Source organism: Brachyhypopomus gauderio, chromosome 13 (genome assembly GCF_052324685.1).
Source record: "Brachyhypopomus gauderio isolate BG-103 chromosome 13, BGAUD_0.2, whole genome shotgun sequence".
NCBI classification, from domain to species: domain Eukaryota; kingdom Metazoa; phylum Chordata; class Actinopteri; order Gymnotiformes; family Hypopomidae; genus Brachyhypopomus; species Brachyhypopomus gauderio.
Genome location: NC_135223.1, coordinates 2,022,076 through 2,042,025, shown reverse-complemented (window position 1 = coordinate 2,042,025; position 19,950 = coordinate 2,022,076). Strand labels below are relative to the sequence as shown.

At 41.5% G+C, this 19,950-nt stretch overlaps 2 protein-coding genes across 9 annotated transcripts in view; one reads left to right on the top strand and one right to left on the bottom strand.

The window, feature by feature from the left end:
- Positions 1–2,420: 2,420 nt before the first annotated feature.
- The window catches only part of tyrobp (transmembrane immune signaling adaptor TYROBP), a 36,242-nt gene continuing 18,712 nt past the window's right edge, over positions 2,421–19,950 (bottom strand). The window contains exons 6-8 of one of the 8 annotated variants that reach the window (XM_076970323.1): positions 3,537–4,020; positions 2,884–2,932; positions 2,421–2,793 (exon numbers count right to left, since the gene is read on the bottom strand). The gene's annotated coding sequence lies outside the window, so the exon portion shown is untranslated. Of the gene's footprint in view, positions 2,933–3,505; positions 4,021–12,957; positions 12,976–16,953; positions 17,098–19,950 lie in introns of those variants that run through there. The other 7 variants (XM_076970325.1, XM_076970328.1, XM_076970320.1 and 4 more) reach the window with 7 other exon arrangements.
- On the top strand, positions 5,288–6,973 carry lratd2b (LRAT domain containing 2b). Its single transcript, XM_076970319.1, has 2 exons — positions 5,288–5,594; positions 5,685–6,973. Exon 2 carries the CDS (start codon positions 5,777–5,779, stop codon positions 6,596–6,598), a length of 822 nt encoding a protein of 273 aa, XP_076826434.1. The 5' UTR covers positions 5,288–5,594; positions 5,685–5,776; the 3' UTR covers positions 6,599–6,973.

The window sequence follows — 19,950 nt, the reverse complement described above, 5'->3', positions numbered from 1 at the left end:
CCAATTAGATTCCGTATTGACTATAAAATACTTTTATTAACATATAAAACGCTGCATGGCTTAGCTCCAGACTATCTTAGTGAACTTATTGAACAATATAACCCAGCGCGTTCACTTCGCTCGCAGGACGCAGGGTTATTAACTGTTCCTAGGATCAAAAAGATCACAGCAGGTGGAAGAGCCTTTTCTTTTAAAGCTCCACAATTGTGGAATAATCTTCCTGCCTCTATTCGGGACTCAGACACAGTCTCAATGTTTAAAACTCGATTAAAGACTCATCTGTTTAGTTTGGCCTTTGATTAATCTGTTACATATTTACTACATCTCGTATCTTTTCTCCGAGGTTCACCTGGAGAGTAACATTGCAGTCGGAGCCTACAATACCAGCATCGCTGCTCCGACACGGAATGAAAGCCTGGCGTTCATCAACAGACATTTACAGTGACAATATCATAACCCAGAACTTTCATTTTTACCTTTACTTAGTCTGATTGTGTGATTTGTGTGTGACTTGTGTATTTGTCTGTATTTTGTGTAATCTGTGTGTTAACGGGCCGCCCAATGGAGGATGGGTTCCCTTTTGAGTCTTGGTTCTCCCGAGGTTTCTTCCTATTCCCCACTATCTTAGGGAGTTTTTCCTCGCCACTGTCGCCCTTGGCTTGCTCATTAGGGTTCTGGACCCGTAGTATTGTTAACCTTTTAAATCCTGTAAGGCGCTTTGTGACAACATGTGTTGTGAAAAGCGCTATACAAAAAAAAAAAAAAAAAAAAAAAATGTACCGTGTCAAAGCGTGAAGCTGCTGTACTAAATCAGCAGAAGACCACGGTGGCTCCCACTCCTGTGTGCTGAGAACAGGTATCTGAGGGCTTTGGTTGACACGGCTCTCTGAACCTGGACAGATAAAGCGTGGAGAAATGGAGCCTGGTCTCAGTTTGGCAAACACAGCATGGATTCATGGACACTGTTTGCTGGTGGAGGTCAAATGGTTTGGGGAATGTTTTCTTAGCACACACTGGGACCTTCTTATACCAGTTAAGCATGGCCCAAATTATATCTTATAATGGCTACTTCCAGTATGATTATGCACTATGGCTCTAAGCACAAGTCGTCTCGGACTCCATGAACATGACAATGTGATCAATGTAGCGTAGCATGAAGTGGACAGTAACGGTTCAGATGCACAATGTGTGTTTGAGGACATATTTAATACATCCCAATTTAACCTCATTTAACTGTTGAGTTTTGCAGATAGATATTTGATACTTAGCCTATAGCATGATGTGAGACTATAAGACTCAGGTTCAAAGAGCTTCCTGCCCTACCATCTGTTTAGGATTAGCGTTAGGATTAGACGCTGTAATGAAACAACTCTTTATCTCCCCATGGGACACAGTGTTTGTGTTAATTGTCTCTTGTTGAGCATCAAACCTCCTAAAATGTCTGCCGTTACTGGTCACTTCAGGTGAACACATTGGTACCCAACTGTGTCAGACTGGAATGGCTCCATGTGTAATTTTGCATGTGTAACAGCTTTGAGAAATCCGTGGGATGAAGATGCACCAATCATTTCTTAGACAAAAAAAAAAGTTTTATTACAATTGAGTTTGTGTTAAAGCACTTTGTAGTTCTAATTGATTAATTAATGCTATTACTATATACAACATACAGTTCCTCTTCATCTTGATATGAAGCATGTATTTAATAACCAGAGAGCTGGTTTGATTGAATAAGATGTTTTTTGTGATGTGTCTGCCATTATTTCCATGAACCTTCAATAAATGATTTGCACAACTTGTGGAAAGAACTAACGAGGGCACCACCTGTAGTTCACAGCTGGGATGGCGTGGCGTGTGCTGCAGAATGAACAAAAGCACCTTTTGTCATGTATGTTGGACAGAGGGAAGTGTTCGTTTAGGGCAGAAGACCAGCGCCACCACACTCTCATCTATGGGGTCCTTTTGTGCATCCCCGTGTGATCTTCCTCAAATACACCCTTTGATGGACCATCGTGTATACACAGACCCTTGTAAGAGCTCCTGTTGATGCAATTAACTGTGACTCTGTGAAATTGTTTTCCAAATTTCCTTGCAATCTTTATGCCACTCACCATTTCAAACATAAAGAATTCGTTTTATATTCTGAGCTTGTAAGCATAATAGTATTTACATGCAAATCCATAGTAAATGAATAAATGTAACAAACGAAATGCCTTAAAAAGGGATATTGCACACAGTAAATACAATTTTGAAAGGCAATGACAGTATAACCCTTAAATTTGACACAGAAGCAGGATGCATTGTGCAGCATAAGGACTGAAGATCTGGGTGAGACTCACCTGATCAGCGATCACGATCAATATCATAACCTAGAATATTAAGTTTTTTAAACTGCTTAGTTAAATAGCTTTTTGACCACTCAAGAGATTTTGACAAACACCATGGAGATGTGCCGCTACTGTAGTACAGCATAATACATACACATTTGCTTGTTTACATCACAATTTGTTATGGAATGGGATTCAATTTCTCAGGTGACAACAGGCATCTTCTTAACACACAAAGCAGGTCAGACAATCGGCCTAATTTACAAGAAAACCACTCAGCGACCCTGAAATCCATTCATCCCTTAAAAACCATCACTGTGACATGCCTCTTAGCAAACCATGAGTCCAATTGATTTTCTTCTCAAATCATTCACGTTGCTGCACGTCGGAGAAGCAGGCTACTCCTCGTGAATTACGCTGTGTCAGGACTGTGTGGTCTACTTCTCAAGGCCTTTATTCTTGATGTGACCTGACAAGAGCGTTCCAGTTTCAGCACAACACAGTCACTGAAATTATGTAAATAGTAGTGCAACAGAGTCTAGAGACTCTAGGTTTGCACCTTTATAAAAATAGGTGCTGACGTCCGTCTTCATGGGACAAGGACCAAGCTAAAGTAAGGAAAAGATAAGAAAAACATGAAGCAACGTTTAGCAATTTCATCACAGGTGTCGTACACAGTTATTCAGTTCTTCGCACCAATATCCAACTCAAAGTCCACCATTAACCGCAGATTTGCTTTGCATTTGGAATGTAGAGCACGAACATCTCTGGTCCTCTAGAGGTCAGCGCACCATATAAAACAGTCCAGACCCAATAATCACTTACAAGAAATTATGCAGTAGAAATGAAAAATGTTCTTCAGCCAGTTCCCCAAAATCATTACAGAACTAAAGACTGTGGCGCACTATGTATTAGCGTACACTATGGACCATGGTTGTTGACAGAGTTAATGCCAAAACATCACTGGGAAACCCATTACGCATATGAAGACAACTGATCAAAATAGGGAAAACTACACCTTTAAATGTTTCCAATTCTTGGGAATTAAAGTCTGCTGACCTTTAAAGGGCTTACACTGTGGAAGCAACCATGTTTACACTATGGAAGTAAACAGGTTTAGAAGAAAACAAGAAAAGGGAAGAAAAACCGCCCCATGTGCCACTTCTAGGGGAATCCTTCACCTGTGAGTCAGAACACAGCACTACAACCAACCCCAAGAAGCTTTAGATCAGTTGATAATCATCTCTCCCTCCTTCGGCTTCTCCCAGTGCCCGTCGCTGGGGTTTACAAGGGGATGCTTCTCTGGCGTGACACAAAGAGATACGCGCCAAGCACTCGCAGCTGTAATCCATCTTTGATAGAGCCCCGCTGCCTTCGGGACCATACACGGGGAAAGACGGGTGTTAAGGGGCTTACTATTAGCTGTTTAATATTCTTCTGATGCTACCAGAATGTGCCCAGTGGAAACCAAAAGTGCTCTGGGGTACATTTTCTCTACTTTTCTTACTCTTGGTGGTGGTTATTTTTCTGCCACGCATGTGGTTTTTCTTCCTGACTCGTTATCAAAGCAGCCTCAAATGTCACTCACTCAAACGATGAGTTGTGTCTCCGAGCGGGACGGAAAAGCGCCGTGGTCTTTGTTTCTCATTATTTCACATCGTGAATCTAGAGGCCTTGGTGTGACATCACAGGCAGGCTGTTGGAGAAAGGAAAAAAGAGGCCGACATGATTCTAATGTTCGGAGCAGGGGGTTCTAGGAGAGGGGAGAAGCCCTTTGTAGAGCTCCGGGGCTTTGAGGGATTCCTGCGGCTGAGTTGGGCGGCTGCTGAAATGTCAGGTAGTTGAAATTCCTCAGTTAACGCCGCAGGAGAACGGTGCTGGGCTTGAGGATCTCTCGAACACAGTGCTGTAGAGAATGTCACAGAGCCGGACACTTCACTGTATGCAGCGACGCCATCATGTGCCGTTCACATGTCAGTCTTGGGATAGTGGAGCGCGCAGCGATGCTGGCTAGATTTGCTCACATTCAAATTTTTAAAACCTATTTTAATGTTTGAGACACAAATAAATAGGAGGGGTCAAGGACAGACAAGAGTCATGAAAAAGATTAGTCAAAAATAATGCTGATTTTTAAAAACAAGCAAAACAACAAAAAATATGAACCACAATCACAAACACACATGAAGCATGGTTCACATGGCTCGGAGAGGTGCACACAGATAAACAGATATATGCCTTACAGCAACAGCTGGACACCCCTGTGCAAGTCCTGACGTACACAAACACACTCTCCGGCTGTAAAGCAACACACTGGCCAACATGTTTGGAGGTGGTGGTAGAATGAGCGCCACCAGCCTGCAGCAATGTAGCTATGTGCATGTCTGTCTATCTGTCCACAGTGCACACACGGAGAATTTGTAACAACTACCATGGCAGAGTTGTGCTGCCGGTTATTATAACTAGACAATTGTCGCCTTATCAAATTTACATGTTAACTTCTCTTTGGCAATGGAGTATCTTGATGACGTGCAGACCGGTCAAAGGTCAGACACCTGTACGCAAAATATGAGCCACTGATTTTGAGTGAGATCTCATTTGAAGCTTATAACAATAAAATATAGGAACATCTAATGAATATGCTGGAACATATATATTACGTGTGATGAAGCATATATATTACGTGCATATACGTATGGTTCGATTTCATTGTATTACGAAAAAAAATTGTATGTACACCCCTCGATCATTTTTAATGTATTGTTTGTTTACTTGCTTTTAAAGGGCTGAATAAACAAGTATACGCATATTCTTCACTTCTTGACATTCCTGAAGATGTGTGTGTGTGTGTGTGTGTGTGTGTGTGTGTGTGTGTGTGTGTGTGTGTGTGTGTGTGTGTGTGTGTGTGTGGGCTACGTGTACTTCACCTACGTAGTGCGCTGTCTCTTTAAATGACAGCGCATTGTGTAAATACTACCGTGGATATTTAGTCCGGCGAGGTCGCTGTCGTCAGAACACTAAAACAGCCGACTTGACTTTGGCCACTACGACAAAACATAGCCAAACATCCTTTACCACGATACTTTAATCTTAAACTCTTCTGGAGCATCTAGTGAACCACGACGGAGATTACCGTTTGTCGTTTAAACCACGCGAGCTGTTTGTGGGATTACGCGCGCGAGGAGGCGAACAGGTGAAGCACACCTGTTCAAAATGTCATCAACGCCCGTCGAACCATGAGGACTATCTGAGACGGACACACACACGGAGTGGGCAAGTACCTTCGGTTAATCAACTTGCGCCTTTTTGTAACTGTTAACCAACATGTAGTTCTGAGAGTGGAACCTTTTCTCACCTCGGCAGACGGAGTGACTACGTGTTGCGTGGCTGGATTACGCAGCCTGGCCCGGTAGTAGCGGAACCAGAGAGTCTTCGTCCGAGTCCTTTACTGTGGTATGGGAAATCAAGTGGAAAAGCTGACCCATCTGAGTTATAATGAAGTTCCGACAGCGGACCCAAACGGACTCGACCTGGAGGACGAGGGTCCACGGATCGGAGTGTCCTACATATTTTCAAACGATGACGACGAGCAGGAAGAAAACACGGACGGTACCGAGAACGACCCGAACGACGACGGAAAAGAATACGACAAGCGGAACGAAATGGAGTGCGCGGTGTATTACCGGGATGAATGCATCTACGAAAGAAGTAGGAACTCCATAGAGATCGGGACGCAACCTTGCGAGAACTTGCTGAACAAATGCAAACCTGGAGATCTGGTGGAGTTTGTGACAGCCGGACAGTATCCACACTGGGTGGTGTATGTGGGAGACTTTCAGGTGGTTCACCTACACAGGAGTGAGATTAAGCAAAACTTTATGTCCGACGCAGGTCAAGGTAAACAGGGTAGAATAGTGAACGACTTGTATAAGTTCCGTCCGTTGAACTCGGACGTGGTGGTGCAGAACGCACTGGACCACGTCGGGTCAAAGGAGCAGCGGGTGAGCTGGAGAAACTCCGAGTGCTTTGCCGCCTGGTGCAGATTTGGAAAGCGTGAGTTTAAAATAGGGGGCGAGATTCGGATCGGTAAACAACCATACAGGATGAAACTGCAGCTGTGCGAAAAGAAAAGTCACGTCTTGGAATTTCAAAGTTTAGAGGATTTAATAATAGAAAAGAGAAGAAATGACCAAATAGGCAGAGACGCCGTAAACCAGGAGCTGGCAAATCATTTAAACTGCAGTGAAGAAATCACCAACGATTATGACTGTAATTGATAAACACTTAAACGTTTATTTGTGACACTACATGTATGTTTAGGCTTAACATCCGTTCAGACTGATGAGTAAAGGAAGCGAGCCCCCTTTTTCTACACAACAGTTGTCTTGCATAACAATTTGCAGCATCAGTATAGGCTCTTTTATACTCTGATAGGCCTACGTCATTGTACTGTTGTCAAGTTTCTTTAACCTGCTCTCAGTCTTCAAATACAGTGATTTTTCTCTGACGAAGTTGTGCTGAGTGTTTCCCTTAAAACCTGTTAATTATTTGTCATAATATTTGAAATCCCTTACGTATGTTCTCTCTTTGTATGGACACTTATAGCACTGTAAATCTCAGTCGATCAATAAAGCATGTTTATTTTTGCTAAACATTTTTGCATTTTAAACTCGATCTTTGTCTGGGCTACTTGATATAATGGTTTCTTGAAAGAGATATTGTAGAAGGTATTTTCAGGAGCTATTGCCATTTTAGCACTGTGTCATTAAATGATATTTACAGCACTACACAGCAATTAACATGGGACCAGCCATCAAATATTGATCATTTTGTAATATCTCTTAGAACACCAGAACAAAAATCACACACATGAATGTGACATTGGCTTATAAAGCTCACATAGAAAATTTAGTCAGGAAAGGCAAATGTGATTTTCCTTTCTGAACACATGACTTACTGACCTTGTTATTCATTGTGTAAATATGTGGCAGCCTTAGTAGTATTATGCTGGATATGGTAAAACTGTTCATGTTTTACCCAAATCCACTTATCCAGCATAGCTTTGTTTAGAAAAAAAGTCTAGAAAAGCTACAGTAATTGCTTAACGAAACCACTGAAATGGTTCAGCTGTGTTCCAGGTCGGTGTGGTGAAATAGAAGCACAGGAATGTGGAATAATCTATTTCAGCTTCAACTCATCAGATTACTCAGCTTGTAGTGAACTGGACTGGATTTGTTGTGCTGTGCTAAGACCCCCCATGACCCCATGACCCTCCATGACCTGAGACTGATGCCCTGATTGAGCACTCAGCCCTATTTGCGTGTGTGAAACAGATGTGTGAAGTCTCTGAGTGGCTTGTGTACATTTGCACCATAATGCCTGACTGAAGATGACCAAATTTGGCAGAATCTGTAAGATGATTTTCTAAGGATGTCTTTGTTCACCCAAAGAAGCGAAGATTGAAATCTCAACATGCTTCAGACTTTTAACTAAAACAAAGGCATAATTGAGACTGTAGATTCCAGGGTCTCCTTACTTATAGAACAAAATCCTTATATTTTGATAATATGAAAGGTTTTTTAATTATATACCAAATGTATTTTCCAGTGTATATTTTCCAATGTGTGTGTGTGTTTCAGTATGTATGTACAGTGAACATGCGCGTCACTAACTGAATGTAATGTGCCACTTAAAATCAAACATACATGTGAAATGTCTGTGAATTGAAATATATTTTTGTTCCACAAGGATTTGTGAGTGACTTAAGTTTCTCTGCTGATTTCCACTTTTTAAACTGCAATTAAACTGAGTATATTTTGCACATATCTAGTTTTCAGACCAATTGTAAGCCCTCTAAATCACACAACGTACAATGTGTTTGTATCAATGGTGCTGTTCATTTTTGAACCCAGTTCAGCTAACACACTACCAATAGTGTCTACACACAACTCAATAGTTGATAAAAGTATTAAAGTACTATACTATGAATACCATCTTTATATCAAGCCTATATTACTAAATGTTACTGTGTATATTTAAGATTCTAAACTAAATAAATTACCTTCATCAGGTAGTTAGAACACACTTTGCATTCTTGCTCATCAACTGACTGATGGACTGACCCCATTTATTGAAGTGTGCACATGTGGGAGGTCTGGTTGAATCCACATGGTTAGAATTTAGATGTTAGCAGTGCACAGGAAGTGGTAAGGAGAAATAAATGCACTGTTTCCTTTGAAGAGTGATTGTTCTCACATTAATTATGTAGTGTGCTGAGCAGTTATAGTTTACATCAAAGAATGATGAGACAATTATGATCTGCATAATATTCAATCATTTTGTTGGATGATATTTTGATACACTACCTATCAAAATAGCTTTCAAAATAGCAGGCTACAAATTAAGATATTTTTCTCAGAGACTAAGAAAAATAAGATGAACTCTATACTTCCTTCAGATGCTTTAATGTTTCTCAAAAGCTATTCTGTTGAAACTCATAATAAAATGTTACATAGTCGGTATTGGTCTGGCAAAGGCTAGTTGTGTTATATGGGAATCATCATCACATTATAGTCTGGGGCCACAAAAAGCCACACCCATCCTGTTCTGTTGCAATATAGATTGTCCTTAGGCCTGGCCCACAAACTAGAAAACAGACAGGAAATACCTCTCATAAAAGTGCAGATAACATTGGCTTCCTGTGCTAGAGGTTCCCCTTCTGTGAACTGAGAATTACGGAACAAACACAGATTACTGTATGATATTTGACGCATTGAACTTTGTTAGAGGTTAAAGAATAAAAAGGTAAAGCTGTTAAGATGTTAGTGCTTTAGTTATTTGCATCTTTCAGTGATGAGAGTTTTATAAATATGTGCTTTATTGGCAGGAGAGAGTCTATAGTCTGTTGGATCCTGTTTATATTTGGTAGGCAGGAGTGAAACATGTCACAAATTTCTTAATTGGAAAGAGAGAAAGAGAAATGTGCTTTGTAGAACGAGGTGTGATTCATCTCATTCCTTGTTCCTGAAAAGTATCCTAAAATCAAATTATTGTGTATTACTAGTTTGTGGTATTTTTTGACATAACTTAAAAACCTTCCAGGTGAAAGAGAGCGTGAGGGGTCTGCAGACTGACATTCCACCTGCTGTTTCTGCTTAGCTGGGCACTGTTTTCTTAACTCTTTGCATCAAAATACCATCTCTCTCTGGTCTCGTCTCAGTCTTGTCTCAAATCAGTCCCATTCCATCTCTATACTGTCTAATCTCAAACCTGTCTACTCAATCCTGTCTCTTCTCAGGCCCGTCTCATCTTAGGCCCGTCTCATCTCAGGCCCGTCTCATCTCAGGCCTGTCTCATCTCAGGCCTGTCTCATCTCAGGCCTGTCTGTTCTAGCCACTGTCGGCTGTGTTAGTAGCACAATGACTAGCACACTCACCTCCTTTGATTCTATGGAAAGATTGACTGTTTGCACTGCAGGGTCCTGTGTTAGCAAAGGTGTCAGAGAGCAGAGAAAAACTGAAGGTGGGTGGTGGCCATGTTGTCTAAACTCAGCATTCAACATCATGGAACAAGAAAGGGTGGAAACACGAATGGGCGATACCGTCAGTTATGACCTTCACAAAGTTATTATCGGGAATTTAATATTTAATTTTAAGCAAGGTCCTACTGGAACAGTAAGCATCCGGACAACTTCTTTGTGAGAGCAATTATTTAAAGCCCTTTGATTTGATAACTATCAACGACCTTCTTACTGATTCAATTGTAATTCTGTAGCTCACCCTCAGAAGTTCAAATGGATAATTGTGAATATAAATCATGGTAGAAATAAAAGGATCCCTTTCAATAACATTATGCTAATTAAGAAGAATCCCCTCTTTCATGGAAAAGGGTTTATGAAGAGGAATAATAAGCCGTATTGTTCTGATGATATTTAGGCATCTCTAATTCCACCGCAGATGAACGTCTGAACCATCAGCTTGCTGCTTGGATTTGCTGAACCAGGGTTCCAGGTTCACCCATACAAAGGGGAGCCATGTTTGCAAGGCACCTGTTTCAGATTAAAACACTCCTGCACACAAAATGCCTGTAATGTAATGTAAGCGTGAACCCGAGAGGTAATGAAAGTGAAACATCTTCCATTTCAGATGTTTTTTCCCCCATCATGTCTCTTTTAGAGGAAAACACATAGCGACATCTATTTTAGATGGAAATATATCTATGTAAGAAAACAACTCACACTGTGTCCTCGCTGTTTTGCATTTTATTAACAACATTCCTTTCAGTTTCCTCCAGGCACAAAATTGTGTCCCAAGCACAGTCAAGACCGCATGTAAACTTTCACTCTACAAAACTCTGTGTAGTATCATGAGCAAATTGTGTCATTTGAAAGCATGTCAGGAGATGAATCACATGTGTGGAGGGGCTAGTGTAAGAGATTCCCCCAAACAAGGAGCATAACTTTCCCTACCTGTGACTAACCTGCACTATTTTGCATACCTGTCTGGGAAACTAGACCTCAAGATGGTTTTTACCCTAATGTATGTGATATGTGTTAAAACAAAATATGCTCTTTATCTGTAAGTTCAGGTCTCCCAGCATACAAAAAAGTTGCAATGGAGTTGCCTCATTTATTTAAATCAATACATGAATACAGACATAAACATATTTTATGTAAACATCACTCTATTAGCCCCATGCTGAAAATATTATCATCCATCTTGTAAATCTATTAGCCAGGCAGGTATACAGAACACTGCAGAGAATGCCTGCTGGGCCATTAAAACAAATGCAAATATATTGGACTATTTTGGAAATACACTTTAATAAAAAATGCTGAAAATTCCACGTATTCAAGACAGTATGCAAGACCTCCGTGAACCTCAGTAGTGACAAGTCATATACATTGCTGAGACCTGAGGCCTACTCAATATTTAATTTAAGTCTAGTGTAGAACAAATGAATGGCCTACAAACCTTCCTTAAGATAGAGGGTTACTGTGTTCAGTAAACATTATCTAAACTTGAGCAATGGGCAACTGTGATGTGTTCATAGACAGAACAGCAGTAGATTCAACCTTGTCTAAACCACAAAGACGGTGAGAGTCTCAGGCATTAGTGAGATAGCTAACAAGACAACGGGCACGTCTCATTGTTTTTACATGAATGAGTTCCTCAGATCCAGTCCAAGGGCTCGAGCACTGGCACTGAGCCTTTGTGAAGCTTTAAGAGACCTTTTGAGAGAGGCACTATTAAGGTTGCTTGATTAACGTTACTGTAGCACAAGGTCTATTGAATTTGTTATCAAGCCGAGATTGAGTTTATGTTCACGTCCTTTTTGAAGAGATGTGGAAACGCAGCAGCTCTCGTGTCTTCGGGCCAGACTACATGCCAATCTGGACTACGTGCCAATCTGGACTACGTGCCGTGGCTTTCCTTGGCACTGTATCGCAGATTCTGGCATTGCAGTTACAATCTGGCAATTTGAAGACAAACACATCCAGGCCTATCTTACATTGGGCCATCGAAGCAAAATATACCAACATTAAGTCACAATATAACAATAATTTTTTTCTGGATCATGGCACAACAGAACTGAGCTGATATTCTCACACTGAATACAATGACAATCAACAATACCGTATAACCTGAGGCATATTCTTGGGAGTTATTAGATTAGATTGATCTCCCAGCCTGTTTGCACACTGGTATTAGATTAAAGGGGGAAACACATAGAGAAACACAAGTCATTATAATATATTATTTGTGTTTTATCAGGAATGATCAGTACTAATATTTTAATACAAGTATATTGGTTCATTATGATTATTTAAATATTACTCCAAGTTGAACCTAAACCACTAGTATAAACAGTGACTGGTTGGTGCCGTGTTAGTCAGCTGACGCATGCGATGAATGCGCCTGTGTTCTCTCGTGCGTGGCCGTCTTTATTGCCTTATGCTGTGGGACTCATTACATGGAATCATACACTCAGCTAATGAAAGGCAGGGAGGCCTGCTGGTTCTGCTGGTTCTGAGTGCACACACTCTGCTCCCTGCCAATCATCACTGCGGTATAGTGTACCCTTTTTTTTTTTTACTAGGTAGAACAGAAGAGCCGACCAGGGTCCTTAAAAGAAAGAAAACTAAAGACAGGTTGGAGCACAGGGTGGAGGAAGAGCTCCACCCTTCATCGTGTAGTCACAGGGACACTGGAGACAATACAGCCGGGTATGTAAGGTGGGCACAGCAGAACTCATATGCTAAAAGTTTGAACCATTTAAACTTGGGGTGTTGTGAGAACTATAATTTTTAAAAGTCGGGATATAATTTTCGACTTAATAGAGAGTTACAAATGGTGCTGTTGCATATTGGCACGTCAAACAGAACGAGAGGAAAAACCTCCTTATCATGACTTCCAACTGATATGGACATCCAGTCTTTTAGCATTATGTTACTGCACAGTGTTGTAACACACTGGTGCTGATGAGTCTAAAGCGTCCCCCTCCTCCAGGAGTTACGTTATGTTCCTGTAAACATTGTTATCAGTGGAGATGTAGCTGGCAGGATTTCCTGAATCTGGTAGCACTCCCACTGCTACACATCATGTCTGGAATCTGGGGTCTGGAACCAAATCACTGGCCTTGTGTAGGATTAAGACTACAGTTTTGGAAGAGAAAAGAAGGTACATGTGTAGGAGAGGACACACTGCACATTTCTTTTCAGCAGCACTGTAATTAGACTCACAGAAGGAGAAGCACACACTTTAGCCCAAACCTTTGAACTCCCAGACAATCCTCAACCCCCAAAAGGCGGAACCATAAGACAGAAAGGTAATTGAAATCAAGGAAATGCAAAGGCCAAAGGGCCTCTTTAAACTTTACATAAGTCCACTGGCACAGGTCCATCTACTGAACCCAATCTGGGCCCTGCATTTAACTGAAATCAGTAAAATGACTGGTCTCCCACTAGCAGTCTTAGCTATAATAAATAAAGCATTAGCAATAGTAAAGATTAGCATATTATTTCTGGTCTACTGTATTCACACTAGAAGTCTGTATTCACACTAGTAATCTGTATTCACATTTGTTTGGTTTCAGTGAGACTCAGGAAATTATGAGGTTTTATCTGTGCTTGGAAGTTTGATCAAGGATCTTTCTTAATTACTGCAGGAACATTGATAATGTCTTTTTGATCATACCAAAAAGTTTATTTATGCTTTGTTGGGTGTCGAGGGGGTTGCCCAATCTTCCACTGCCTGAATCCCCCTTATCTGAAGGCACCAGCCGCTCCTGAAGACACCAGGGAAGCCACCATAACACGTTTGTTTTCAAACGATTGCTCAAGCATATTTGCTGGACATTGATTGTCCAGTTCTGGATACATTAGCTTGTGCTGGCTAGAAGCGGTTCGATGGACAGGAAAGATCACCACAGACATGCTTCCCACCCCCGAGAGGTCATTGAGACGTCAGACGTCTCCGGACAGCGTGTATCACTGGGCTCTTGTGTGTCCTTTTCTCCGGATACCTACTAATCGTCACTATCCTGTGTTTGTTCATTGGCAGCCCCCGGTGTACAAATGCTGTTGTAAGATGGAAATCTTTCAATAAACCTCTCCAAAAACATGTCATTGCCTGCTGAGTTTGTTTATGCCTTACATAATGTTTGTCATAGTCCACAGAGAAGCAGGCACACTCACTAGGGTTGGACACAACCACAAGGCCCTTGTTTAAATCACTGTGAGACTTTGTTTACATTTCAGTTCTTGCATTTAAATGGTAATGATGAATGTTTTTAGTCTTGTATTTAGGCACAGCACATGAACAGGTGTGTTACACACGTGCACATGTGCGAGGTTTGTGAGGTGTCTTTTCTGTCAAACAGGACCAGGCTGAGGCTGGGGTGTCTGGGGTGTCTGGGGGGTCTGGGGGGTCTGGGGTGTGTGGGGTGTGTAGTAGGGTTCCCTCTCTCTTCTAAGCTGATACAACCTGTAATGCAGTTGTTTCATCAGCATTTGTAATTTCATCATCACTTTCACAAAATGACAGAATCACTCATGTTTGTTTATATTATGTGTCAAAATATCAAAACATTCCTCAAAAAAATGCACATGATTCTTTTTTAACTCTGATTATAACTGTTTGTTTTATATTATACTACACTATTATGTTTCTCCTGTAAACAGCAATTTGAAACAACACAATTTTGACACAAAATTCTAAAGATGTAAGACATGCTGCAGTAGTTAGATAGCAGTTCACAGAACATAATTTCTGCAGATGGAACAGGAGTTTCCCTTCTTAAGTGTGATATGGAATATTTTTTCTGAGTGCTTTTGTATAGTGTATACACCTATTGTCTGGTATATTTGACATAATTGAAACTGAGACAATCTGAACTGCTGATTGAGATAAACACAAATAATGATTCATTTTGAAGGAAGAGCCTGTAGACTTCAAATGTTCAGATATACACTGCGACTGACAGCATCAACAGTGTGATGTCCACCTTTCTCACACTGCCATTTGTGTGAACATCAGCTCTAGCAAGTTTCTGTTCTGCTGATGAAAGGGCATCAATTCTGCAGAATTGATGGTTTTGACCAGTGGCCATTTGCCAGAGTTCTGGAACATTCTACAAGGACACTGGAATTTTCTTCAGAGGATTTTGGCACTAAAGTGTCAGAAGTATATCTCCTCTTTTATTTATGGCAAACATCTCTCTGTGTGGAGACCACCAGACAGCATGAAAGAGTACGCTTCTGACAATAATACCTCCATGGGGGGCATTTCCAGTGCTGTGTGGCGTACACATCCCATGCAGGTTTTACACCATGCTGGGTCTTTGTGAAAACCTCATCTATTTGTATTGTTATGATATCCCTGACCACTTCACTGCTCTCAGAAGCATCAAAGGAGTTCTTTAATCCAGCCTCCTTCCTGAAAACCCCTTATCCATCCCATTTGTGTGAGATGGCGAAGCTCTTCTAATCCCTCTCTCATGTCTGTCTGTACCCACCTGCCTAATTTGTGCCTTACCACTGATTTCTCTTCATTGTGAGGGGCCATGAGCGACTTCCTGTCGAGAAAACCTGATTCCACCAGAAGAGCATATTCAACCAATGGGCTTTAGGTTTGAGACACACTCATAAGTAACACGGCGTCTCTAATGTCCTCCTGTTTGCCACGCTGGACATCAATAAACATGCAATACGAGTGTTGCGCAGCATATTACATGCTGCATTCCAGAAATGCTTAGCCGTGACGATTATTTAACAGTCTGCTTTATTTTATTTAGCTTGCTGTTGAAGTGAGTTGTTTGACTGAATGGCTGAACTTTATGGCTCCTCCTCCAGAGCAGTTTTTCACTTGCTGATTTAGAGACCTGGAATTACAAACAAGGATGTGCCCAACACAAAGCTCAGTGGGACAGGAAGTTTGCATTGGGCAGGTGTGTCCTCACAACTCTTGTCTTATCACAGCTGCTAAAATACGTAGTAAATTAGTCAGCCTGCGTCAGCTAGGACATTTCTACAGAGCGACAGTTGAAAGAAATCTGGAGGACTTAAAGTAAATTAAAGGTTTACTCAAAGAGGCAGAATGACAGAGTTGTTTATCTTATCTAATTTTTAAAGTTTAATCTTTATTCTATAATGAATTTAGATTAAGTGAGAGCGTTAAACCAAAAAATAAATTAATAATAAATAAATAAAAACCACTGGGAACTAACTATGTCAGAGGCCCAGTTTAAAGAAACTAACGCAGAATCAAGGGGACAGGGGAAAACAGATTACCATATCAGACTCACACACTGTCAGTCTGTAGAGGAATAGACTTCTGACAGCATAACAGGGCGACCCTATTTCTGACATGCTTTAGGTTGAGGACCATCAAGATGACATGCACTCTCTGATAGGCCCTAGAGAAACAGGGAGCTTTCTGATAGGCCCTAGAGAAACAGGGAGCTCTCTCACTCACTGCCATGGAGTGGCCTACAGCAATACCTAAGAAATTTATTCACACACACACACACACACACACACACACACACACACACACACACACACACACACACACACACACACACACACACACACACACACACACACACACACACACACACACAGACCCACACAGATGTGCACGCATACACAGGCACACACACACCAATGCAAGCATACAAACACTCACACAGACACAAACAGACACAGACGCATACACCCCCCCCCCCCCCCCCCACACACACACACACACACACACACACACACATGCCCATAACTACAAGACCAGGACGAATTCATCCTCCACATTGGCTCTGTAATAATTTTATCTGTAATAAACGGGGTGTAAAATTGTAATCTATAATAATGTACATGTAAAATGTAATTTTAAAATACCCATATACATCACCATGCAGATGTCACAGTGCCACAAAATCTGTAGTACTTACTGACACAGTATAGAGCGCTTTGATGACCCGCTTACATTTCCAGTTTCTGACACTGGTATTCACAGGGAGTTAATTAGTATGCCAGTGAGATTCAGGGAACAGATGACTTGTGTGTTGCCTGCATCACTACCTGTTCTACCAGATGAGGTACAGCATGACTGAATCTAGCTCTCTGAATAGCTAGTACCGTTTCCCACTGAGACCAAACCTCTGTAAAGTGCTGCTTGACAGAAATATCTCAGGACAGGTTTGGGAAGACCTCCAAGCATCCAGCTGAAGAAGTCACCAGCCTTTCTGCCAACGAGCTGATCCCAGAACTGCCAAGTCCAGGCTGCCAAGACAAATCCAGACAGCACTCCTATAATTGGTGATTATTTATTTGTCTCATAGCAAAAAACCACAAATGCGCTTTTCCACACGGCCTTCGTTAGCATGCTAATGCCATTATAGCCACCCAGCCACTAAACACAGGTCCCGATTGTAAAACCACACCCACTTATGATGTGATCAAAAGAGATTAAAACACAAAACAAGATTTAAACGCAGCATTTAGATTACATTTCTCATTTCAAATTCTTCAAATGAAATTCACTTTCTGCCTACCACCACGATGCATCTAGAGGCTGAATGAGATACGCCAGGAGCAGAAACAGAAATATTGTTCAAATAGAACAGGTCTGCTTTAGCTGTACCCCAAAGCCAATGAGATGCAATTGTGTGTGTGTGTGTGTGTGTGTGTGTGTGTGTGTGTGTGTGTGTGTGTGTGTGTGTGTGTGTGTGTGTGTGTGTGTTGGTATTATGGCCCTTTGCATTTGGCTACCGAGTTCATATATAAAAGCGTAAAACAGTAGACAATACACCATGAGTTACAGGTGCTGGATGGTAAGAGATGAAATCCTGACATTCCTCTCTTTATCTTAGATATCAGAGTAACATTTATACACCTGCTACCACTGGGTTTGTTTGCCTTGTCTTCATGATCGTTTTTCCCTGTTTGTGGGATTCTCTCTGAAATGATATCAAGATATTGCACCAGCTCTGAGTACTTCCCAAAACATTTTAGCTATGTACCCACTAAAAGTAGGTGATCTCTAAAATGCTACAAGTTACCATAATAACAGTAATGGCAACGTAGCTGATGTCACAACTGCATGTCTGGCACAGTCTGGGTCCCCGAAAGTACAGAATGTGAGGAACAGATAGCACGTTATCAGCTAAGTGAGGTTACATTTGTCCAAGATTAACAGTACTGTAAAGACTGCACTGTTCTGTGTGGAACAGTCTGCTCAGCCAAACAACCCCCCAAACTCCACCACCCCCACCAGCTTGACACCAAGCCCCCAACAAAACCCTACCACCCCCACCAGCCTGACCTGACACCCCACCCCCACAACCCCACCACCTCCCACCTCTACCAGCCTGTATTTAAGTATTTCTGAACACTAAATATGGTTTCTGTGCTCAAGGTCAAATCGTAAATTTATGAGACTTCATTTGTCCAGTTGAAAGAGCAAGACAGTTAGAGTGATAAAGAGAGAGAGAGAGAGAGAGAGAGAGAGAGAGAGAGAGAGAGAGAGAGAGAGAGAGAGAGAAGGAGAGAGAGAGAGATACAGAGAGAGGAAGGGAGGGAGGGAGAGAGAGAAAGAGAGAGAGAGGGAGGGAGAGGGAATGAGGAAGGGAGAGAGGGAGGGAAAGGGAGGGAGAGAGAAAGAGAGATTTCTTGCATTCCATATACTCCTGCTAGGGAGGACAGGTCCCACATACTAGACGTTTATAAATATTAACAAGCTCAGCCACTCATGTTCATAGCTAAAAAAAACTTTACAAATAAGTACAAATAAATTATAATTGCTCTTGAACACTGCATAGTGTGACGGGCAGGGTGAGCGAAAATAAATGGAAGCGATCACGCCAAGTCTCAGGGAAATAGGATGGTTTAATATGTAAAGTGCGCAAACCAAAACCCGTGAACTGATCCGAATTAAGGATATAGTAACCAGCAGTCAACTGGTACAAAGACAAGACATATATAGACGAACAAACAACCCTCAGGTGAGACGGATCGCGGGCTCCGCCCACCTGAGGGACGAACACAACACCACACCCACAGGACAAGCTGCTGCTGTAGACGGGGGCGACCAGTAGGGGGCCGCCGTACCGTGACACATAGAGCATATCTGAAAAGCTGATATACTTAATACTCCTTATTAATTAAGATCAGATGAGAAAGGAATTATTGTAATGCTTCTTAATTCAGTATATAATATAAACTTCTGCTTTGTCCTGTGTCTGTCTGTCTGTTTCTCTCCCCCCCCCCCCCCCCTCTCTCTCTCTCTCTCTCTCTCTCTCTCTCTCTCTCTCTCTCTTTGTGTGTGGGTTTTAGTGTATCCCAATGTAATTATTACACAATTATATACACCAAGTCCCAGTTCTTACTGTTCTGGGCTCAGTCAGGCTCTGTTTCAAATCCAGTGTGCTTTGATATATATTTATTTGTCATTTATTTTACATCATGTCTCCACAAGTACTAATGACCCAAGATCATAAATATCACCCCACGCGATCCTCTTGTTGAATTAAGATGATGGAACAAGGTTTCAGAGAGATGCATACAGCAATTTGTGGTACATATGATTCATTTTGCAGTTGAATCATGTGAAACTCAGCTGGGATTGTACAATAGCCTGTTTTTGGTTTGTGTTTCATTGGGGTGGTTAAAGTAGTTTAAAAACATATCCTTTAAAACCTATCCTTCACAAACCTATTATATTATATTTGGTTTGTTGTTTTTCCAGTTGGCATGTTTTTTTGTTTTGGTTTTGGTTCCCTAGTTTATTGTATTGGACTCTCATTTTTCCCTTTGTTTTGACAGTGTTCTGTGTGTACACGACCTACATGTGAATAACTTGTATATAGTGTCTTCCAATGTTCTTCAGCTCCAACAAGACAGAAGCACTCAATGATTGATAAGACTAGCTGTCAGGGTAATGGAAGAGAAGAAGACCTGCTCCCCACTCCATCTGCACGCTTCAAGAGGAGCAATCGTGCTCTCCACCGAAAAACGCTTAAGGATATTCCGAAGGAGATGCAAAAATCAGGCTCGGAGCCACGTAATATCTGTAGACCCTGGCAGTGGAAGAACTCCGTGACTTTAAAGATGATTCTATCGTAGGATGTCATCTGC

Coding starts and splice junctions, on each gene's coding strand:
- lratd2b (XM_076970319.1), top strand. CDS start 5,777: ATGGGAAATCAAGTGGAAAAGCTGACCCATCTGAGTTATAATGAAGTT.